This window comes from Hirsutella rhossiliensis, assembly GCF_020360975.1.
Source record: "Hirsutella rhossiliensis strain HR02 chromosome Unknown scaffold00017, whole genome shotgun sequence".
NCBI lineage: Eukaryota > Fungi > Ascomycota > Sordariomycetes > Hypocreales > Ophiocordycipitaceae > Hirsutella > Hirsutella rhossiliensis.
Window position 1 is genome coordinate 1156266 of NW_025408683.1, and position 24651 is coordinate 1180916.

Consider the following 24651-nt stretch of genomic DNA (forward strand, 5'->3'; position numbering starts at 1 on the left):
TATATTATTATATATATAAAAATAGTAACCGGAAAAGGATTTTCCGTCCGTTAAATCCGACGCCTAGCTAGAGTCGGTAAAACCCTTTATATATAGATAGGTAAAAGGGATATTATAATTATATTTAATCTTTAGGCTAGGGAATTTATTTAAATATTTCTAAACTATATTTAAAGCCTTAAAATACGTTTAGTCGGGCTTAGCCACGAATCTAGCATAGGAAATTATAGAATATAAGATATCTAGCCTAGTAAATAAGGCTAAGTATAATAAAGATCCTATTTCTTTTTAAAATTATAATATATCTTCCTTAAAAGGTAATTCCTTTACTTTTATAAGCTTAAAGCCTACTATATGGTAAATTTAAAGTTCCTAAACCTTCTTTATTAAATTCCTTTAATTTATTTAGGGTATAATTTTCTTAGGATATATATAGGTCTTTATTTTCTCGGTTTATTATAATATTTAGACCTAAGAAGTCTTTTATATCTCCTAAGATAGTAAAATCTAGGAATTTAGATAATTCTTTAAATAATCTTTCTTCTATTATAGATTTAAAGGGCCCTACTATAAGAAAGTCGTCGACGTAAATTGCTAAGGCTATACTATAGTCCTTATTTATAAATACTCCTTTATCTATTAAAAGAGGAAGAAATCCGAGATTATTTAGTATAATTTTTAAATAATTATACTAGAGCTTAGGACTTTATTTTAGGCTATATAATACTTTCTTTAGCTTTGCTTTAATTTAACTAGTTTTATATAGGTCTAGGAATTTAGTTAATTTAATTCTTTTAGCTCTATAAGCTAATCTATATTTTAAATAATATTCTTTAAGAGCGTATTCTTCGTAGCTATAGGAAGATCGATATATACTTCGCTATCTATATCGGTATATACGAAGGCATTTATTATATCTATTTATAAAGCTTCGAATTTATAGATAATAGCTAAAATAAGTAGAATTCTAATAGATTTAGGTCTAGCCGTAGTTAAGAAGGTATCTAGGAAATCTAAGCTATAGATCTACTTAAATACCTATATTATAAAACGGGCTTTATATTTTATTATATTATTTTAACTATCCTTCTTAATAGTATAGACCTAGCGGCCTCCTATAGCCTCCCTATCCTTAGGGAGGTAGGAAAATTCCTAAGTTTTATATTTAATTAGCTATATTATTTCCCTAATTATAGCTTCTTTCTAAAATGCTACTCCGGGGCTATTAATTGCTTATTTATAGGTCTTTAGAATTTTTAGATCCTGATTTTCTATACTTACTAGAATTAATTCTTTATAATCGTAGTTTAGAAATAAATTAACGTTAGGGTATTCGATATAGTTAGAATCGAACCCTTCCGGCTTCTTAGGTAATTCTACTACTATTTTACTAGTAGTAGGAATAGGATCGTTATTTAGAGACTCTTCTTTTATAAAGGGCGAGGGACTTTTATCTCTAGGTTCTCTAGTAGCTTCCTCTATAGGGATATAGCTTTCTAGCTTATCTTTATTCGGAATAGAATTAAAATCAAAGGTATTATTATTACTAGAGTTTTCTAGATTTTCTATAAATTTATTTTCTAGTATAGTAATATCCCTAGAAATAGTAATCTTTTTCTTAGAAAATTCCTAGATTTTATATACATTTTCTAAATAGCCTACTATTATTCCCTTAAAAGCTCTATTATCTAGCTTATCTTTAGGGTCTTTATTCTTATAATATATAAGGCTTCCGAAGGTCTTAATTTTATTTAAGGTCTCGAAGGGTAGTATTATATTATCCCTCTTTTCTATAGGACTTTTAAATCCTATCGCAGAATACGGTAATCTATTATATAAATAGGTAGCTGTTAAAACAGCTTCTCCCTATAGGTATTTAGGAAGCCTAGCAGTAAATAAAAGAGCTCGTACTTTTTCTAATATAGTACGATTTATTCTTTCTATTCTACCGTTAGATTCCGGCGTCCGAGGAGGACTAGAATTAAAGGTAATTCCTTCCTTTTCGTAGTAGAGCTTTATTTTATATATAAATTCTTTAGCATTATTAGAAAATGCTTCTCTAATCCTAGTATTTTTAGGGTTATTTTCTACCCTATTTTTAAATTCTAGGAACCTATCTAAAGCTTCCCCCTTTTTTCGAAGAAGGTATATTTCTAGATATCGGGTTCCTACGTCTAGGAAAGAAATATAATAGTAATATTTATTATAAGTAGGCACTTTAATTAGCCCCTAAATATCTAATACTATTTTTCTAAATAGGAATAAGACTTATACGAAGGTTGTTTACTAACCTTATTCGTTGCTTTAGCTCTAATATATATTTCGCATTGCCTTATTTTATTTTCCTCTTCTAGAGGCATTTTTATATCCTTATTATATCTTTTTAATATTTCTAGAATAGCCCTACTATTTATATGCCCTAAGCGTAAGTGCTAAGTATAAAAATCTATATCCTTTGCTTTTAAAGACGTAATAAGGATCGATTAGCTTTCTAATAAGGGTTCTATAGAATATAATATAATTTATTTCTAAGAAATCCTTTAGTAAGGACCTTAGCCTTATTATCTAATAAAAGGACTTTATTTCCTCCTATTAAGGCATAGGTATTATTAAAATAAGATTAGATAGTATATTTACCCCTAATTTAGGTATATAAAAGCAGTCTCGAAGGATATACCTTTTCCTACTATACGGAACTTAAATACTAAGTCCCCTTTCCTTTTACTAATATAAAGGAAGCTTTTCCCTAGCAAACTTTAGACTTAATTTCTTTATAGTTAATAAGGAAATTCTTATTCGATACTATATGCCTAGTAGCTCCGGTATCGTAAATAAAATCAAAGATCCTTTTATTCTTATAACTAGGAAATCCTCCTTCTCTTGCCTTTAAGACTAATTCCTTTATTCTAGGAATCGAGGCTTCTAGAGGTCCTAAAAGAGAGTCTTTATTAGCTTCTACTATAGGGTATTTATAAAGGTTAAAATTACCTTTAAATCCTTAGACGTTTATAGGGTCGGAGCCCTAGAAAGGTCTATAAGGTCGATATCTAGGTCTATATTTTCTTGAAGCTATATTTAAGACCTTATTACTATCGTCCGAATCGGACTCTAGCTCGGTAATTCGAGCCTTCCTTCTTTTATTAGTAGTAGAATTACTACTAGAAGGGGATTTCTTCCTAGAAGAAGAAGAAGAAGAAGATTTTCTCTTCTTAGAAATTCGAGTCCTATCGTCCTTCTTTCCTTTATTTAAAACCTAATAAGCAGGAGCCTTATTCGGGCGCAATTTATAGTAATTTGCTATAAAATGCCCTGGTTTTTTGCATTCCTTATAATAAGGAGTATCCATAGAATTTCTACGGGATTTCCAAGGCTTCCTTCGTATTAAGAAGGCTTTCTCCGAAGATTTATCTATATCCTCTATTCTTCTAGCTTCGTCTAAAAGACTAGCTGTTAGGGATTCGAGGGTAAACGCCGCAGAATCATGCCTAAGGCTCTGCGTAATATTTATAATATAGCTTCTAAATTCCTTATTAAGGCAATTAAGAATCCATGCTATAAGGATAACTTCTAGAATTTCTATATTACGGGATTTTAAATCCTCGTAGATTTCCTTTACCTTATAAAGGTATTTCTCTAAATCAGAGCCCGAGGGACTAAGATTAAAGAGCTGCTTTATAAGTAAATAATTCGACGAGAAATTCGACGGATTATATAGCTTTATAAGCTCATCCCAAGCAGCTTTAGCATTTATTAAATGCTTAATTTGCATTAAGGGGCCATCTTTGACTCGAAGAAAAATCTAGGATAAAGCTTCTGCAGTCTTTATATGATTTTCTTGCTCTAAGGTAGCGATAAGCTTTTCCTTAGTAAGAATAGCTCTCATCCTCGTAGTCTAAAGAGTATAATTTAAATTTCCCTTAAGTCTAGAGAATTCATATTCTTTCTATCTACCTATTTTATATAAATTCGGTATTATTTCATTCGTAGGGATCGAGAAGTCTAGACGGGAGTTTAAGAGCGTAGGAAGGTAGAAGAAGTCGTTAGGGGGATTTTCGAAAGGAATTTTGATCGGGTATTTCGATAAGGAATTTCAAAGGTATAAGTTGATTTCCCGGCTTAAAAGGAGCAAGCCGGGCTCATAACCTCTTAAGGAATATGAGCAAAAGCGGAATTTTAGGAAATCAAGGAATCACGTAAGACTACGTGATAGAAGGGAAGAAGGAGTATAAGGTAGGATTTTCAATGGAATTTATTGGTAACGTATTAGTGTGTAGAAGAGGTGTTAAAGTTAATGATTCTATCTCTATCTACCAGCGGACATGCTGTCTTATATAGACAATTGTAGCTGAACGGAAGAACCTTTCGGGACCAGATTTAGGCTGCCGTATAGCCCTGAGACTGAGGAATTCCGTGATGCCTTAAGTGAATCTGGAAGTGTCTTGGTTCCACTGATATTCGTGTTTAAAGGAGGTTGGTCGTGCCGGTGTTCTTAAGAGGTCTTAGCTAGCATTCCAAGCTAGCCCTGTTCCTTCGATTCCCGATTGTACGATAACCGGCACCCCGTTTAATGCATAATGACATGCAAAATAACGAGCGATTCTTGCTCTATAGGATGGGATTTTGTCTATAATTAATATACTACTTATTAGCTTATATAATCGGGAGAGTATATTATAGCTGCTTTATTTATAGTAGGAACACCGTTCCTTATAATAACGTTAGAGTTAGTAGACGAAGTAGCAATATATACTATCTATCCGACCGATTATAGCTTAGACTATAGAGCTATTTAGACGACGTTTAATATTACGATGCTTAAGGGAAGGGCGAGGCTAAGACTCCTATTTAAGAACGCCCATTAGAATCTTATACGAGCCCGGGTAAAAGATAATCTACGACTCTTACCTTAGGCTATCGACGTTTAAACCTAGACGGATTAACTAATACGGATCGTCCTAGAGGCTATCTATAAACTAACGCCTTAGGCACGGCCGTTACCGTATATAAAACGTTAGTAGACTAAGGATCTTATATAACTTCGGCGGATATATATATTCTAGCGAAACTAAGCGAGAACGCAACGACGAGGAGGCTAACCGCGACCGGAACTTAAACGGCGGGCTAAAGAAGCGGCGAAAGAGTTCTATAATGCTATTCGATACTAGAGGAAGACGTATTAGGATAACTTCCTCTCCGACGATACTAATATCTAAAAGGCGACTAAATATCTTAAAGCCGGTAAGAGCACTATAGGCGATAAGGTACTACCTTTAAGGAAAGGGGATAGATCGACGACCGAGGATAAAGTAAACTAGGCAGACGAACTGCTTATTACCTTCTTTCTACCCTTGCCTACGAGAATCGAGGATAAGGGGGTGCGACTATAGCGGAAAGCGGTGCCTATGCCTAGACTAGTATTAAGAGAGATCGAGGAAAAGGTTATAATAGCGAAACCGTAGAAAGCACCTAAAGAAGATAAGCTTCCGATAGCGGTATAGAGATAACTCTAGCCGGTAATAAAGGATCGGATATTTACTCTCTTTAATATATCTCTCTAAGATAGCGTTATACCTCGCTAATAGAAAAGCGCGAAAATTATCCTACTAAAGAAGCTATATAAAGACGACTATACGATAGCTAAGGCATAGCGACTAATCTCGCTATTATCGACGCTTAGTAAGATACTTAAAGCGGTCGTAGCCGAGCGTATCTTATATACTATAAAGACCTATAGTCTTCTACCCGCGAACTACTTCGGAGTAAGAAAGCGACGATCTACTAAGTAGGCGCTATTACTACTATAGGAATAAGTTTATAAGGCTTAGCGTAACTATAAGGTGCTTAGCCTAATTAGTTTTAACGTTAAGGGCGCCTATAATAGAGTTTATAAGGAAAGACTGCTTAAGAGGATAAAGGTAAGAGGGATACTAGCCGAACTAGTAAGATAGAATTATAGATAGATATATTTTATTCTAGGCGAATAGCCTCGTTAGTAGTTAATAGGTATACGTCGGAAGAATAGGAGCTACCTTAAGTAGGCCTTCCTTAAGGGTTACCGCTATCGCCGATACTATTCCTCTTCTTTAACGCGGACCTCGTCTAGAGAAAAATTAAGGCAGAAAGCGGGTCGATTACGTTCGTTAACGATTACTCGGCTTAGGTAACCGGACCTACCGCGATAGCGAACGGAGAAGGTATTTAAGCGATTATCGACGACGTACTTAAGTAGGAGGCGCGCAGCGGTGCAACGTTTAAAATAGAAAAGATAACAATCGTCTATTTTACGCGAGCTATAGTACGTAATAGCGATAGCCTATTTCTAATCCGAGGCTAAGAGGTCTAACCTAAGAAGAGTGCTAAGATCTTAGGAGTAATTATAGATAATAAACTACGATTCTAGGAATATATAATAAAAGCGGCCGCTAGTAGACTTAGCGCCGCTATAGGCCTAAGAAGGCTAAAGATACTATTACTAAGAGTATCGAGGTAACTTTTTAAAGTAATAGTCGCTCTAGTTATATATTATGCCTTTAATATCTAGATATATACCCTCTATACAAAATATATAGGTTAGATAAATAAAGCATAGATAATAGGGGTATAGGCTATTATAGGCGCGTTTCGTACGGTCGCAAAGACCGTGGCTATAGCCGAGGCTAACGTTTAAACGGTAGGGGAACGATATAGATAGGCTACGATTAGGCTCTATATTAATCTTTAAACCCTGCCGATAATATATCTATTAGCAGCGTTAAGAAATTATATAACTAGGCGGTTTATATCGCCGATATAGAAGATTATTATAGCGGTATAAATAGTATAGATAGATTAGATAGAAGATATATACGAGTATACCTTAGCACCGTAGACACCCTATATCTAAGTAATATTAGAGAACGATAAAGCGAAGGCCGTTAAGGCAGCGAATAATGCTAAAGGAATTATAATAGCAATATCTAGCTCGCAAAGAAACGGCATAGTAGGGATAGGAGGCGTGGTGCGCGGTGTCAACCATAACCGCTCGGGCGTCGTTCTTGCTGGCTATTCCGTGTATGTCGGGACTACGGAGGAGCAGAACCCGTACACGGCGGAGCTAGCAGCGATAGCTATAGCGCTAATATATACGCCGACGGACCCGCCTTATCGAGAAGTAACGGTTATAACAAGCAGTCGCTTAGCCCTAGAAGTAATTAGGCGTCCTCGTAGGCAATCCGGCCAAGGAATCATTCGCTAAATTTACGACTATATCAATCGACTAGTTAGGCGAGGCTAGTCCGTAAAATTCACCTAGGCACTAGCTAAGGAAGTACGGCTCGCATAGGCATCGGCCGCTAAGACGGCCGCGAAGAAAGCAACTTAAGCAGGAGCCGTGGCAGAGGAGCCGTCGTGCAGAGACAGATCTACCACCCTTCGTCTAGCACTCGCTCGATAATAGCGTGATAAGCTTCCGGAAAATATAGGAAAACACTCAAAACGCATCGACGAGGCTTTACTAGGGAAGCACACCCGCACTCTTTACGATTCTCTGTTAAGAAAAGAAGACGACATTCTCGTCCAGCTTCGCACCGGCATGTCGCGACTGAATGGGTACTCTCAGCAAGCTGAGAGCGCGGGCGGAAGGATAAGGGCAGGCACAATTGAGTCCAAACGATGATGCATGTTTTTCTATCTATCTATGCGACATTGAGGTACGGAGGACGATAGGGGACTGTCGGCGGACCAGGGCAGCTACGTTAGGGAGGGACCTAGAGAAGGGATCCCTGGCCTATGTAATAGGAACGCATGAAGACTTCCTTAGTAAGGAAGGCTACCACTTTATGCGTGGGCATAGCTATATATGCGTGGGTAAAGCCCCTTACTCAGGAGGTCCCTAGATGGCCCTAAGACCTCTTGTATAAATAGCCCCTTCAGACTGCCCCTTTAGAGAGAGAACATGCATCTTGAACCTAGCTGTGTGACCCCCCCTTATTCCGATGTGTATTGACATAACATTCCACCGACAGGGACACTGTTGCAAAACTCCCTTTTAGGTCTAGGCTCCCCTGGCCCCGGTTATATGAGTACCTCGGGTTAGTGTGGAAAATGTACCGCGGACTAGCAGCGGGCCCGCACGTTAACGCTCCTTAAGTCCGTTTACTACCCTCCGGAGGCGGCGATAGTCTAGCGCTATGGTCTTTCGCTTCCTAGGGCTCTTCTTAGCTATCTCGTCGAAAGAGGCTAAGCGGGATATTGCAATTAGCGATAGGCTATATTAGTTATTCTAGCAGAAGTGCTATTAGGATATATATCTTACTTTTAGCTAGATAATCTATTCGATATAGGAGCTAGTCCTAGAGCTATAGTAAGCTCGTAGTTATTATAATACGTAGTAGTACGCTAGGTAAGGTGCCGATTTAGTCCCTAAAGATATATATAGTATTAATAGAGAGACCTATAGATTTAAATTAATTAATAGCTTATTACTCTTAGTAGGCAGAAAATCCTTTACCCTTTACGTAGTCCTAATATATAGCGCTAGTACTATTTCTTATATATAAGCGAAATAGGTATATACTTTTAACGAAATTTAACTTAGGTATATTTATTCCTAGGGCCTTTAATGCCTCGTATAACGCGGGGACGGGATTAGGTAGGAGGAAATAAAGAACTAAAATTAAAAGAATAGTCTCTATTAATATTATTATACTATAAAAGGAAAATTATCTTAATTTACTAGCGGCACTCTTAGGAGTAATACCTTCTTAAATAAGTAGTATTAATCCTATCCCTAGTTCGGTAGTAGTAGCCCCTAACGCTAGGCCGGTATAGGCTAAGTATAGACCCCCCCTACTAGTACTTAGCCGCTTTCTATAAAAATTTTCTCTACTTTTAACTTCTACTAAACGTAATAGTAAGGCCACCTAACCTAATCGATTAATATCGTAACTATATTAGTTTCCTCTACCTTAATAGTATTTCGCGAAGTAGAATTAAGTATAAACTTTAGAAGCGTTACTACGTCGCCGTCGATCTAAGTATAATCTCCCGCCGAATCGCTAGGTAGGGTCTCCCGCGCTAGCAATCCTATACTAGAGAAACTCCGGAATTAATAGAGGCTACCTATAATCTAATCTTTTACGTTAGCCTTAACGAAAAGTAAACCCTAAGTATTCTATAGAGACGGGGCTAGTAGATTACGAAGCAAGGCCTAAAACGTATTAGGCTTTACCCGGACCGCCGTTAGGTGCGTAGACTTAATAGCGATAAGGAGCGCCTAGCATTATTAGAAAAAACCGAACAAGCTATTATCGATATAACGCGATGCTCTAATACTATTTCGGGATATAGTAGAAACCTTCTATAACCTTATCTCCGTTAGTAAAAGTAGCTCTAGGTACTAAGAGATCCTCTCTTTAAGATATATAAGATTATATTCCCGAATAAGGTCGAGCTTAGAAAGAGGATATTTCGGAGAAAGAAAGGATAGTTTCTTATCCTAGGCCTAAACTACTAATAGTATATTAATAGCTATAAGAAGCTTAGGGTATACGGATTCGAGATATACGCGGCTATTAACGCCTACTCGCGTAATATTATCTAGTTCTACCTTAAGCACTCTACTATAACTGCCTTAAGCATACTAAAGTAGTACCTAGCGGTATATAACGCCTATAACTTCCGGCTATAGTACTTATAAGCGGATAGGGGGAGCGAAACGCCGTTAGTTATAGTAGCCTATTAGAACTTTATTTTAACTATAGACGGACGTATAGAATAGTATAAGTAAGTCTTTTAGTAAGGTAGGAGATTAAAGGATTCGTATAAGGTAGCCCTAAGTACGAAGAATGTTAAGATTAAGAGTTAGTAGGAGCGTATACTCTATATCTCCTCTCGGTAGTAGGTAGACTATTTTAGGGAGCTCGTAAGGGATAGGGACTTCGACGGCGATATACTAGAGGATTAGATTACTATCTACGCCGTCTTCGAAGATATATTACGTTAAGAGCTCTTCGACTTTATAGAGGCATAGAATCTTTATCGAATACGCCTTTAAAAGAACCGTCCCTATATAGTCTATAGCTAGCCCTAGATAAATTACTATTACCCCGACCTAGATAAGGCATATAATTAGGCTATCCCTATTAATCGCTTAGTTTTACACGAAATAGGGCGACCGTTAGTAGATATTAATATTAGCACGTGCTTAGAGCCCGAGATAAAGGATTAGTGCTATAAGACGCTCCTTAAAATAGGCTATAATTAGGTCGTTCTTAGAAGTCGCTAGGACCTAGATAAATTGCGACCCTTTAAGCGTTTCTATCTTAGTCTCTAGGATAAGATTATTTAGTATATCGAAAGTAGCCGGTAGCCTATACTAGCGTACCGTAAAGCGCTAACTAGGGGCGTTGCTAAATATATAAGCGTAATATCTATTTATAAGTATACTAACCTAAACGTATATAGTAAGTATTACTTAAGCGGGTAAATCGAGCCCGAGAAGAAGAGCTTAGAGATAGTGTAAGGGAACACGTATCACGGTACGGTCAGTCAGGTAGTAGAGATAGCTGGAGGTACTGCGCTGTGTGTATTGTGTTCTCCTCGTCGCAAGACTGAAGCTTGCGAGAAGAGGGATTTTTTCCTCTTCGGCCGGAGTGGCGAGAGGTCTATGACATGTGAGCGGGGTAGGCACGATTCCCTGCCGATACCCTGCCGACACATTGGTACTACGTACCCGAGTACTTTGTCAGCCCATACCTCCTAGTAGCGTTCTCACAGATAGGCAATTAGTAGAGTAACTATTAGTTAAACTAGGCTTTAAAGATAAGGAAGGAACCGATATTAAAGGAATAAGCGGTAACGAGGAGGAAAGCAATAGTTTAAATAAGAAACCGGAGTAGTTAAGTGCCTTATAGACGATACCGGCAACCGGTTTCTATCTATAGGAATAGTCGAGGCCGAGGGAGTTAGAATCGCTAATCTAAATTCTCTGCCTATAAAGTATAGGCAGTTATATTATATAATAAGATATATAGGCAGTATAGACGACTAAGCGGCAATCGGGAAGAGGATCCCCTATAAATCGGGCAACGAAAGACTCTTAATTTATATCTAATAAAGGAAATCTATCTCTCTTATATATATAAATAGAGAGACTAAGGGCAGCTACTACCTATAGGCAGTAGCTTAACTAGTCGTGACTGCCTATTAGGCAGTAGGCAGTGCCGTAAATAAGCATCTAATCTTAATAAGTTATATATTTCTATCGTACTAGCTACTAAAGGTAGAGGCGACTAGTAGTATATATATAAATTCCGATAATAGTTTCCGGCCCTTTATCTAGGGTAGGAGGCTAGACGACTCTACTCTACTTATCTTAGTACCGTCTAGATTTTATAAATAAGAATATTTTAGTAAAATAATAGCCTCGCCCGCTAAAATACGGCTAGGAAAACCCCTAGTAATTTTATTAAGTCTAGTATCCGACTATTACGTTATACGTATTAATGCGTTTGCTAGTAGTATATATAGTGCCGACTCGCCGTATAATATTAGTGGTGCGGCTAGCAGGCGACGCTGTCTATAGAAGTGCGTTTTACTGGTCCTCTGCGGCCCTATACACTGAGGTATATGGCGCAATGTACTAAGGGGCAACCTATATACCGCACTAACCTGTTTCGTCTAGTCGGAAGCGGTTTTAGGGGTTTTGCAACAGTGACCCCTATAGGCTGCCGTATTGAGGGGGTATTTATACGAATAGATACAAATCTGGGACCCGTGGTGGCCCTGAATCAGTGCCAATTCCCGTGTATCCCGATTAGGGCAATGTTCCTCTACTGTATCGATACCTGACTCAAGTCCTTGTGTCTGACCTGCCTCTTTCACCGGAGTTTATACGTGTGCGGATTAGACCGTCAGTCTGCTCCCTCTGACAGGTACCTACATGCGATAGGAGCTACAGATTCGGATTTGTGTGGTTGTGGACAGGCACGAGAAACAATTGATCACTTTCTCTTTCGATGCACAAAGTGGATTACGCAACGGAACATTCTCTTCGAATGCGCGAGGGCCAAGATTGGGAACTTGTCTTTCTTCTTGGGAGGAAAGGCTGCATCGGATGGCGACAAATGGAAGCCAGACGTGCAGGCTGTTCGTGCGGCGATCAAATTTGCAATTGAGACGGAACGGCTCGACAGAAACCAGCAACCATCAGAAAACAATTGAACTCTAATAGGCAACTGCACTAACACATCTCAGCTTCGAACTGGCAGACCGCGCTTCAGCTGCTGCGAATAGGATGCTGAACACTTGGAGAATTCGGCCTTTAAGCAGGCCTGTCATGGGACCAATGATAACGAGGCTAAAAAGCAAGTGATATGACGACAATCCGTGGGGCTTGGGGAGTCAGGTACCAAACGTGCTGAAATGTAACTAGATTGTGTAAAGGCCTTATAGGGACCTCCCTCCGGGCGAAATAAATCCATCCATCCATCCGCGACTGAAAGTTAAACATCAATCCACAAGAACTCCACAGCAACGGGGCCAAAATTTGTCCAACTTAAAATGTGATGAAAAAGCGACTGCGAGATGTGCATCATCCTGTTTCGCAGTCATCAAGCCATTGTGGTCGCTTGCTATTCCGCTGCAGCCGTCCCGAGCTCCGATACACCACTACCATCTCCCGATCTGTCAAGATCGGAACGCTCATTCACTGTGCTGCCTAACAGGCAGCAAGCAGTTCGTAATGCCATATTAGTGATGGATTCGAACCTTCTAGGTGACGTCGTCATCTATGCTGCCTGGGTGGCAACATCGCCACTCAGCCCAAAATCACAAGTATAAGAAGCCAACTTTTCACTATCACTTAGATAGAGAATTAAGAGTCTTTCGTTGCCCGATTCACAGGGGATCTTCTTCCCGATCGTTGCTCAGTCACCCACACTGTCCGTGCATCCTGTTGTGTGACACGATCACTCTCAACAGCCAGAAAATGTCTTTGGGCACGAGGCGTTCGGCCGGGCGGAATCCTTGCCTTCTTTGCTAAGTTTTTCTCTGGCCTATCTGGCGCTTGCGATGTTACCGGAAGCTCTGGTCAGGCTTTCTAACCATACGCCATACGCCATACGGACCTGTATGGTTTATGGTGTATGTTTTATTCTCATATGGTGAACTAAACCATATATTGCCCATACAAGAAATGACGTCATTGGGCCATACTTCCCGTGCCCGAGGGGGTGTTATTACTGCACTCTTCGGCCGACTCGGACCCGTATTGATCAACCTCCTCTATTCTTAACCCTGCCGTGATGCCGCTGCGGATCCAGCTTTTCAGGCACTCTCCTCTCTCGACTGTCGATGCTCCGAGAAGCATTCGATCCCAAGAGATAGTGCGTCTCGCAGGGATAAAAAATGGAAGGTAAGAGTCAATCTTGTTCATTGTCCTCTATCTAAAATGAATGTGAGAAGTTCTGTCTCCTTATAGTCCTGAGGGAATATGACTGCCTTGTGGTGGCGAATTTGCCACTTGCCACCCAGGGTGCTTTTGTAATGTTAAGTCCCTGCACATAGAAATGGGCACCCCCCTGTTTTGGGCACCCCAAAAAAATCACGACCATTTTCAACACCATTAATTCAATCCCTTCTCACTGCCCACCACCGTGCACTACGATACAATCGTCACCTATTTCTGAAACCTCAGCTTCGGTTTCATCAGATTCTTCATTCTCAGCTGCGTTCACCTCCTCCTGCGCCCGTCGTATTGCCTCAATATTGGCGAACCTCGAATTCGGGCTCGTGACCACCCTCTTCCTTTTTTTCGGCTTGACGGCCGCCAATTGTGTTTCCAGTGCCTGAATCTGCAATTGAGCTTTTGCTAAAAGGCCATCCTTCTCGTCAAACCCTTTGTGATCTTCCTGAACAGCAATCTCTTCGTGGGCACGTCGTCGTCTAGCTGGTTGAATTGAACTACCTGAACCTTCAGATCTTGCGAGCGCCTCGGGGTCGACCACGCAATCTGGGATGTGTCTGATTGCCAGTCACTGGTGGGTAAGTGGCTATTGAATGCATTGGCCACATTTTTCGCGTTCTTTTGCGTCTGTTGCTGTTCTCCAGCAGAAGAGGGCTCAAAGTGGCTTCGCCATCGACACCGGCCACAAACCCGTCGCTTTCCAGCCACCCTTGATGTTTGACACAGTGAGCGCTTGCTCGCGTGCTTTCTGGTAGCAGGAAAGAAAGTTTTGCTTGCCGACTGGGCTTGAATCGGTCAGGAGGCTGAGAAATCCGACCTGTTTGCGGTAGTAGTGCTTAAGAGCGGAGAAGACAGACAAATCGAGCGGTTGCAGCACATGAGAGGTATGGGAGGTAAGAAAAGAAGGTGAATCTGATGCTGGTAGCATAGATACATGAAGTCAACCGTCTCGTGACTTCCGTGGCCGTCCAATACTAGCAGTCTTCGCTCCGAAGGGTCGGGTGGCTGGGTTCTTGGAATGAACACCTTTTCGAGCCACTCCACCGCAGTTTGGTCCGAAGTCCAGCCGTTCTTTGTCGCAGTGAATTGCCAGTCACTAAAAGTACTGAGATCTTCTGGGAACCACTGTTGCTGGACCGATTTGCCCTTGAAAATGACGGGTGGAGGGAGGAAGGTGCCGGCAGCGGACACGCACTCGATGAACGACGTCCAGACCCGAGAACCAGGCGTCTTCTTTTGTACAGATCGTTTTTCAGCACTGCCAACGACCAGGCCATTCTCCCCAAGTCCTTCCATGATGCCTGCTTCATCCATGTTGTACCTGTTCTCCGGCTTAATAGCCAGAATCTCGGGAAGGAAGAAATTGTTGAACCAAGGCCGAATTACCTCGGTAGAAGCGCCGTTGACACGCGCAGAGTCTCTGTGATGGCACTTCTGGGTCCGAACTGCAGGATTTCGTCTTAAAAATGCTTGCATCCAGTGTTTTCCGAGCGGTGTGTGGTCTCCTTTGACGGCGAGCATGCGCTGCGCGAACTGCCTGATCTGCGAGTGAGTGGGAGGAAGGCCCAAGGCGTCCTGAATGAGAATCCATTCGGTAAGTTGCTTTTCCTGTGTCTGAGAAAGCCTCTGAAGAGCAGAAAATGCATCCTTTCTGCATTCGTGACCATGCATGCGATTGTAAAGAGTTGCCCTCGGACGCCCCAATCGCGAGCAGCCTTCTTGGCGGATCCGCCATTGGCGATTGCCTCAAGGGCGCTGTGAATGTCAGACTCTGTATATTTCATCAGTAGTGGCTTGAAGACACATGCGTCAATTTTTTAGCAGATTGGATGCGTTTCCGCGGTGAAATTTGCTGTTGAAGTTGACGCAGCCGTTTAGGTTGGGCACCCATCTTGGGTGCCCAAAACAGGGGGGTGCCCATTTCTATGTGCAGGGACTTATCTAGAACGTTCGATGACATCGCTTATCGGTGGTGCCCGCAATTGCGTCGTAATTCACTTAGGCCACGTGACCACTTATCGCCCGCAAAACGCCGCCCGTGAAATCGTGTGCAGGACGCCTGATAAGTGCATTTGATAAGTTCCCACCCAACTTATCGGGTTTCCGGCCAACACCAGCCCAGACATTCGCCCGTAGGAACGTTGCCCGATCGACCGAGATGGCCGCGGACGACTCGTACACGGCAGCTGACGAGCGCGCCCGTGCCGCCCGGAGGGCGGGCATCCAGGCGAAGAAGGACGAACAGCCGGCGAACACGGCGCGGAGTTACGCGGCGAAGCAGCGGGAGTGGAAGGCGCGTCCCCCGGCCGGTCCTCCACTTCGATCCCTGTCACGTACGGCCCCCCTAGGCGGCTAACAGACAAATACGTATAGGCCTGGTGCCATACGCCTCGGGCTGCAGCAGACGGCTCGCTCTATAGCTGGCCCGACGGCGAGCTCGTAACGCCGGACAAGCTGGCGGCGTGGCTCAAAGAGGATATCCTGTTACGACGCGTTGTGCCGCCGCAGAAGAAGAAGCCGCGCGCGCGGGTAAGGTTAGGGGCGACGGCAACGGCGAGGCCGTACAGGTACGGCAACAGCGCGAACAGGAGCAGCTCGAGGCCGCGGCCATGGCAGAGGCCGAAAGCCTGGCCGAAGCTTTGAGGTCCCCTGGCCGAGGCCGCTGAGCTGCTCGCTGACGACCGCGAGGGTTACGTGCCACCCACAGGCCTCGCGACGGCTGCAGTAGACCTTACCGAAGGGTCTTTGCTTACGAGGGCACTATCGACGCCTATATCGCGGCCGTTATCGAGCTATGGAGGCTCCAGGTGGCTCACGGCAACTCGAATACGGAGAATCCCGGGGCGCCGCCGTACGAGGATTCCTTGAGCAACGGGGCCGGCAGCGGGGGAAGCACGACCGAGCCTCCTTTAAAGACCGCGGGAGCGACGGGATCCAGGCCGGCTACCTCCCCGATGAATGGCTTCGGATCCAGGATCTCCTTCTCACTGGCGCCGCGTATACGCCGCAAAACCTCCGTACGCGAGTCGACCTCCTCTTCGGCCACTACTACCTCTTACGGGGGGAGAACCGCCGCAAGATGGAGCTTGCAGACCTGTCCCTACTCGACTATCCGCCTTCGGAAGGGCCGACCCCCTGTGGTTGCCTGGTAAGCCTTTTACGGGACGGCAAGCTAAATAAGACGGCGAGGAAGGAGTTTATGGGCGCGCTCCGGCACAAGGACCCCTTATTCTGTACGCAAGGGCCCTAGCACAGCTCTTCTTTGGCGCTGGCACGTCGCCGGCGAACCGCCCCGTCCTTCCGGCGCCGTCAGGACTGGTATCGGATCAAGGTCCTCGTCGGGCGGGACCGCGAGCAGGAGCTCTCGTACCCGACGCAGCTACAAGAGACCTGGCGTATCTTCGGCGCTGCCGGCCTTATCGCGTCGAAGAAGACGCACCTCCCGCGCAGGGTGGGCGCCCAGGACGCGGAGACCCATGGCACGTCGCTCGCCCAGATCTCGCAGGCCGGCCGCTGGAACCAGAGCGTGCTCTGCCAGGCATATCTTACGCACCTACCGCGGCAGTTCATGCGTATCGTCGCCGGCTTCTCGGCCTCCCCGGGGGACTACTTCCTCGCGCGTGCGGCTCACGAACCCCCGTACGTCTTACAAAAGCAGCTGTGGCCGTGGATCGAGGAGTGGGAACCCCGCTTTGAGGCGCGGGCGCGCCGGCAATGCTGGGCAGAAGGCGGTCTCGACGACGACGACTTAGCCGCCGACGGCTTCCTTAAGCTTATGCGGCGCCTGCGTATAGTACTTCTGCAGGACCTGGCCGTCCTACAGCTCCGCTACCCGTCGCTACCGTTCTTCGCCTACGCCCCTTTTAGCGGGCCCGAGTGGGACGAGTTCGCCGTCGCCGTGCGGTCCACCGCGGTAGGGGCTATGGAGCCGGTAAGCCTGCTCGTACGACGCGCGCTGCCGGAACTAAGCGGCGTCATAGAGAGCACGCGGGAGGCCCTGTTACAGAATAGTCAGCGGCTCGCCATCCGGCTTGAGGCCCGGCTGGACGGGATTCAGGGCGGCCTCGATGCCCTCCTCCAAGGCAAGGTCCCTATCACCTTTACCGGTTACTTCGGAGCCGGGTCAGCAGAGGCGCTGGCGCCGGCCCCGGCCCCGGCGCCGTCAACAGTACCTACCTTGAATCTCAATACAGCTCCGGCCCCGGCCCCCGACCCAGAGCCTCTGGTACCAGGCATGCCTATCGTCACAGCCCTGGCAAGGGTCTTTACGGTGGGGGACGTCTGGAAGGAGTGGGAGGAAGGGTTTGCAGGTCAGAAGGCCGTACGGGAGCTGGAAGAGACGTGGGGAAGCCGCTGGCGCCCGGGGAACGGGGTCAGAGTGCAGTTCTGTCGCCGGAAGGTGATCTGGGACGAGCTGTTGGCCCGTATGGCGTCCGGCAAATGCAAGGAGGCGGCCGTTGCAGAGCTAGAGCTGTTACGCGCCGGCCGAAGCTTGAACCGACTCGTCGACGAACTCAAACAGCGCCGACGGCGGGGCCAGGATCGGGGCCAGGGCCAGGGCCAGATACGGGTACAGGTAGGGACCCCCGTGCCTGATGACCCAGGTCCAGGCCCGGGACCAGGTCCAACTCGAGGTCAGGGCCGTCGGGGGCGGAGGACCCGGCTGGGAAAGCGGACCGCCCCTCGTCGACGTAAGCCAGCCGCCTCGTAGAGTCTTTACACATATTTATATCCATGTAACTAGACATATTTTTGAGGATCAAAGGGCCGTAGGATCAGTGCATTACTATCTCACAGTTCCTGTGGCCGAGCCTAGCCCCCCATTACCCATTCGCGGCGCTGCAACGCAAATATCTCGACGGGCAGTAGCCTATACGGAGTGCTCCTCGACCAAACGCGCCGCCGGAGTAGTAGTCCCCAGGCCCCGGAATGGCCTGGATTGGGCTGCTGGCCGTGGAGATATTCGCGTGCGCGCCGCCGGGCACTTATCAGATGGTAGATGTGTAATCGCATACGATTTCCCGAAATTACTCCGCAAATCGACCCCACGATAAGTCCTGCTTATCGGTGGTGCCCGCAATTGCGTCGTAATTCACTTAGGCCACGTGACCACTTATCGCCCGCAAAACGCCGCCCGTGAAATCGTGTGCAGGACGCCTGATAAGTGCATTTGATAAGTTCCCACCCAACTTATCGGGTTTCCGGCCAACACCAGCCCAGACATTCGCCCTGTAGGAACGTTGCCCGATCGACCGAGATGGCCGCGGACGACTCGTACACGGCAGCTGACGAGCGCGCCCGTGCCGCCCGGAGGGCGGGCATCCAGGCGAAGAAGGACGAACAGCCGGCGAACACGGCGCGGAGTTACGCGGCGAAGCAGCGGGAGTGGAAGGCGCGTCCCCCGGCCGGTCCTCCACTTCGATCCCTGTCACGTACGGCCCCCCTAGGCGGCTAACAGACAAATACGTATAGGCCTGGTGCCATACGCCTCGGGCTGCAGCAGACGGCTCGCTCTATAGCTGGCCCGACGGCGAGCTCGTAACGCCGGACAAGCTGGCGGCGTGGCTCAAAGAGGATATCCTGTTACGACGCGTTGTGCCGCCGCAGAAGAAGAAGCCGCGCGCGCGGTAAGGTTAGGGCGACGGCAACGGCGAGGCCGTACAGGTACGGCAACAGCGCGAACAGGAGCAGCTCGAGGCCGCGGCCATGGCAGAGGCCGAAAGCCTGGCCGAAGCTTTGAGGTCCCCTGGCCGAGGCCGCTGAGCTGCTCGCTGACGACCGCGAGGGTTACGTGCCACCCACAGGCCTCGCGACGGCTGCAGTAGACCTTACCGAAGGGTCTTTGCTTACGAGGGGCACTATCGACGCCTATATCGCGGCCGTTATCGAGCTATGGAGGCTCCAGGTGGCTCACGGCAACTCGAATACGGAGAATCCCCGGGGCGCCGCCGTACGAGGATTCCTTGAGCAACGGGGCCGGCAGCGGGGGAAGCACGACCGAGCCTCCTTTAAAGACCGCGGGAGCGACGGGATCCAGGCCGGCTACCTCCCCGATGAATGGCTTCGGATCCAGGATCTCCTTCTCACTGGCGCCGCGTATACGCCGCAAAACCTCCGTACGCGAGTCGACCTCCTCTTCGGCCACTACTACCTCTTACGGGGGGAGAACCGCCGCAAGATGGAGCTTGCAGACCTGTCCCTACTCGACTATCCGCCTTCGGAAGGGCCGACCCCCTGTGGTTGCCTGGTAAGCCTTTTACGGGACGGCAAGCTAAATAAGACGGCGAGGAAGGAGTTTATGGGCGCGCTCCGGCACAAGGACCCCTTATTCTGTACGCAAGGGGCCCTAGCACAGCTCTTCTTTTGGCGCTGGCACGTCGCCGGCGAACCGCCCCCGTCCTTCCGGCGCCGTCAGGACTGGTATCGGATCAAGGTCCTCGTCGGGCGGGACCGCGAGCAGGAGCTCTCGTACCCGACGCAGCTACAAGAGACCTGGCGTATCTTCGGCGCTGCCGGCCTTATCGCGTCGAAGAAGACGCACCTCCCGCGCAGGGTGGGCGCCCAGGACGCGGAGACCCATGGCACGTCGCTCGCCCAGATCTCGCAGGCCGGCCGCTGGAACCAGAGCGTGCTCTGCCAGGCATATCTTACGCACCTACCGCGGCAGTTCATGCGTATCGTCGCGGGGAACCCCGCTTTGAGGCGCGGGCGCGCCGGCAATGCTGGGCAGAAGGCGGTCTCGACGACGACGACTTAGCCGCCGACGGCTTCCTTAAGCTTATGCGGCGCCTGCGTATAGTACTTCTGCAGGACCTGGCCGTCCTACAGCTCCGCTACCCGTCGCTACCGTTCTTCGCCTACGCCCCTTTAGCGGGCCCGAGTGGGACGAGTTCGCCGTCGCCGTGCGGTCCACCGCGGTAGGGGCTATGGAGCCGGTAAGCCTGCTCGTACGACGCGCGCTGCCGGAACTAAGCGGCGTCATAGAGAGCACGCGGGAGGCCCTGTTACAGAATAGTCAGCGGCTCGCCATCCGGCTTGAGGCCCGGCTGGACGGGATTCAGGGCGGCCTCGATGCCCTCCTCCAAGGCAAGGTCCCTATCACCTTTACCGGTTACTTCGGAGCCGGGTCAGCAGAGGCGCTGGCGCCGGCCCCGCCCCGGCGCCGTCAACAGTACCTACCTTGAATCTCAATACAGCCCGGCCCCGGCCCCGACCCAGAGCCTCTGGTACCAGGCATGCCTATCGTCACAGCCCTGGCAAGGGTCTTTACGGTGGGGACGTCTGGAAGGAGTGGGAGGAAGGGTTTGCAGGTCAGAAGGCCGTACGGGAGCTGGAAGAGACGTGGGAAGCCGCTGGCGCCGGGGAACGGGGTCAGAGTGCAGTTCTGTCGCCGGAAGGTGATCTGGGACGAGCTGTTGGCCCGTATGGCGTCCGGCAAATGCAAGGAGGCGGCCGTTGCAGAGCTAGAGCTGTTACGCGCCGGCCGAAGCTTGAACCGACTCGTCGACGAACTCAAACAGCGCCGACGGCGGGGCCAGGATCGGGGCCAGGGCCAGGGCCAGATACGGGTACAGGTAGGGACCCCCGTGCCTGATGACCCAGGTCCAGGCCCGGGACCAGGTCCAACTCGAGGTCAGGGCCGTCGGGGGCGGAGGACCCGGCTGGGAAAGCGGACCGCCCCTCGTCGACGTAAGCCAGCCGCCTCGTAGAGTCTTTACACATATTTATATCCATGTAACTAGACATATTTTTGAGGATCAAAGGGCCGTAGGATCAGTGCATTACTATCTCACAGTTCCTGTGGCCGAGCCTAGCCCCATTACCCATTCGCGGCGCTGCAACGCAAATATCTCGACGGGCAGTAGCCTATACGGAGTGCTCCTCGACCAAACGCGCCGCCGGTGTAGTAGTCCCCAGGCCCCGGAATGGCCTGGATTGGGCTGCTGGCCGTGGAGATATTCGCGTGCGCGCCGCCGGGCACTTATCAGATGGTAGATGTGTAATCGCATACGATTTCCCGAAATTACTCCGCAAATCGACCCCACGATAAGTCCTGCTTATCAACCGCGCATTTCATTATACGCGTCCTGAATGCGACAGTGCGCCTTGCGCCTGAGAATGTGCGCTCTGGGTCCGCAGACATGGCGGGTATTGAGAGTATGTCTATCGCTATCTTGGACAACCGAGGGAAACGTTCACGGTGTTCATCACGGTGCCACCAGGAAAGTGGTGAACCGTCAATCTGAATAGGTGACTGCGATCATGCGATGTGAAGGCTTCATACTCGTCTGCGTCTGGTCCCTTGCCTATGACATCAAGTTCCTGTGCGAGTAAGTCGTACTCGTCCTGTTGCAGTACTGAAACCTTGGAAGGCGTCACAGAAATTGTCGGCAGGTCCATATACCCTTCTTCCCAGAGCTTCCTCACTGCGTCAAAGGTTCTTTTATGCCATGACTTGGGCCAGTTTTTCTCAATATGAGCCTTTCCTCGAGATGGATGAAGAATCAGGGGCCGCCCACATGTCCACTCGTGCCCCAGAGGACCCAAGTAGCGATCCTGCCATTTTTCCTCCAGATTCCTCTTTGGGAGCGACTGTGGGAACCCGCTCCACCAAAGAGCTCCAGCATGAATGTAGGTGGGCTGGGCATCAGCGCAAAGCTATGTCGCCGGGGTGCAAATCACACAATAGGACGGGAGCGTGCGCCGCTGGTCCGGGAACAAGAGTCGCGCGGTTATTTTGATTAAATCGACGCAAATTTCTTGCCTGCCACTCTTTGGCTTTTGCCATGCTCGGCCCGGACGATGGGAGACGATTTGATATCAGGCCGTTGGCCGGCCGAGGCTCAACTCCCTTTCCACCCGAGCATGCGTCTCTGGGCTTGCGAGGCGCGTGCCCACCAAGTTAGCCATGACACAGGCGGCAGCAGGGATGCGATCGCGGCAACGTTGTGGAGGAAGAACAAACAGCGCGTCAGAGAGCACTGTCAATTAGGTGACCTTCCGCTTCGCCGACCACAACCGGCTAAGGCGGCGGCGGACTACGGGCCACACAGAGCGACAGCGGGGAGCTGACGCTTGACTCGTGCTGTCCACGACAGACGCGGGCCAAAGCCGCCGCGAACGTTTTGAGTCCTACTCACGACGAGCATGTGGGGGGGGAAACTCATGGACGTCATTTGTGCATAACGCGCCAAGGCGGCTAGACTTATGTTCTTGTTGATATCATCTTGTACCCACTCTTTGATGGCTCACAAGCTCCACCCGTTTCAGATTCGAGCGGTTTAATCTGCAGTGATCCACTGCGGAAGCTTGTTGTTTATGCTTGTTGTCAGTCTGGAACGCACTGTTGCACCCACCGGGTTTTGATAGCATCCTCCGGGCGAGACGGCCTGTTTCTCGCGCGGCAGCATCCGTCCCGCGAGCGCTCTTTCTGTCAAATTTACTAAATCATGCAAACTTTCAAATCCACTGTAACCGATTCGAGGGTTGAAGTCGGTGGCTAAGGGCACTCTGGATGCGAAGGACTAGATTCCGAGGGAGGACACCATGGCTGAATTGAGAGTTGCGTGTGTGCGAATAATGTCTCTTACTAAGCTAGTCTAAAATCGTCGCCCGAACTACGACGTAACAATAAGGCCTTCGCGCAAGTCCTGCTCAGCTAGAGTTTTCTTTTCCCTTTGAGCGGCCACCAGTGACTTGTATATATCGGTCTGTTTTAGACCCCCCAATTTGGTTTTTTTATTTTGATCAAGATCGTGTTTCCATAACTTAGCGATCTCAGTGTCGAGGTTAGGATACATAGTCCCACACCCGATCTCGGTGATCTGGCACCAGCATGACATCGATTAGCATAGCCCCTAGTTCCTCCAGGGAAAAAACATGGAGGTGCCAAAAAGAGCATACGGAGTTTTCTTGGCACCTCCTTATACTTCATTTTGGTAAAGACAGGAGTGAGGAAAATGAGCGTAACTTACTGCAGGAGCCGGCATCCTTCCAATAATATACGCCTCGATAACCTGACACGTGGGTTTGGAGCACTGCAGCCGAGCGGACCTCTTTATCAGCTTGCGACCAGGATGCGGGTACAAGTGTGATTCACACCAGACGGCAATTGCCGCGCGATGAGATTGGGAGAAAGCAGTTGTTGTCTCGTAAGGGGGTGAGTATCGCTTACCACATCGGGTTGCTTTTGGCAGAGGTCCTTGATGAGGCTTTGGTTGGGGCCGCTTTGGTTGTTCTGGGACTAGGAGCGCTATGTCAATGAGGTTGCTCAAGGATTAATTGTAACGGGTGCTGGGAGGCTTGAATGAGGTACGACTGTCTTACCTTGTTCGATTGATTCTCTGCTTGTTTCGATTGATTCTCTGCTTGTTTCGATTCATTCTCTCCTTCATTCGACTAATTTACATACGCAGTGATTAGTGACGAGCCGCATCTATCGTTAGGGAGCCAACTGGGTGTGGTTGACTTTGTCTAGGAATGAGAAGGGGAAGAGGCTAGAGCTTACGGCTTGTTTGATTGTGCACCCGAGCTCCGGCTCATTTGTAAGAACGTTGATCTGGGAAATTTAGGGTTAGTTAATCCAATAATGAAATGAAAGGGCCGTGGGATCCTGGGAGGCTGGCGACAAGTCGAATGGTTGATGCTTACGCTGCAATCGATATGCTCGTTCGGGTAGATCTTCATAACCTCACTGATTGTCTGTATCGTCATGGTTAGCCACCCAAGAGTGCCTATTCGTTATGTCTGTTGCCGTAGATCTCGAGCCGTCGCTTACATAGTTCTTGTCCGGATCAAGCTCCTGCAAACCGGCGGGGAGCTGCCTGCGGTTAGGGGGCCAGAATGGGGTTCGCGTTTTGTCGAGGTGGTGAGCCATAAGAGGTCGGTCGGACTTTGCCCTCGCGATGTTCTCGTTGTAGCATGAGAATAGCTGCTCCTGGGGCAGCTGCTCCTGAGTGCAAGCGCTGAATACAGGCCGGCAATATGCGTCCAGATTGACTGATTTCGCTTGACATATCTTCTGCTGAAAGTTATCCCAGTCTGTGTAAGACTGATCCGCCGCACCCTTCGAGTTCGGGGCAGTGCCAGCGGCGTTGTTGCCATCGTCGGCAGCCAACGGTTGCGCCAAGGCCAAGCTGGCAGAGGCGAGAAAAACGAGAGAGTACTTCATGTTGACCTTGGTAAAGGCTGGAAGAGTTATTGAAAGA

At 47.7% G+C, this 24651-nt stretch overlaps 3 protein-coding genes across 3 annotated transcripts; 2 read left to right on the plus strand and 1 right to left on the minus strand.

Annotated features, from left to right (window-relative positions):
• Positions 1–16238: 16238 nt before the first annotated feature.
• Positions 16239–18313, plus strand: HRG_10858 (centromere DNA-binding protein complex CBF3 subunit; the record flags this gene model as incomplete). The annotated part of the gene is made up of 4 exons (XM_044869328.1): positions 16239–16592; positions 16758–18014; positions 18067–18135; positions 18242–18313. 4 exons carry the CDS (start codon positions 16239–16241, stop codon positions 18311–18313), a joined length of 1752 nt encoding a protein of 583 aa, XP_044715677.1.
• Positions 18314–18701: 388 nt separating this feature from the next.
• Positions 18702–20201, plus strand: HRG_10859 (centromere DNA-binding protein complex CBF3 subunit; the record flags this gene model as incomplete). Its single annotated transcript, XM_044869329.1, has 3 exons — positions 18702–18876; positions 18948–19071; positions 19298–20201. 3 exons carry the CDS (start codon positions 18702–18704, stop codon positions 20199–20201), a joined length of 1203 nt encoding a protein of 400 aa, XP_044715678.1.
• Positions 20202–23885: 3684 nt separating this feature from the next.
• HRG_10860 (uncharacterized protein) lies at positions 23886–24614 on the minus strand (the record flags this gene model as incomplete). The annotated part of the gene is made up of 3 exons (XM_044869330.1): positions 23886–24002; positions 24095–24145; positions 24222–24614. 3 exons carry the CDS (start codon positions 24612–24614, stop codon positions 23886–23888), a joined length of 561 nt encoding a protein of 186 aa, XP_044715679.1.
• Between the last annotated feature and the right edge of the window lie 37 nt (positions 24615–24651).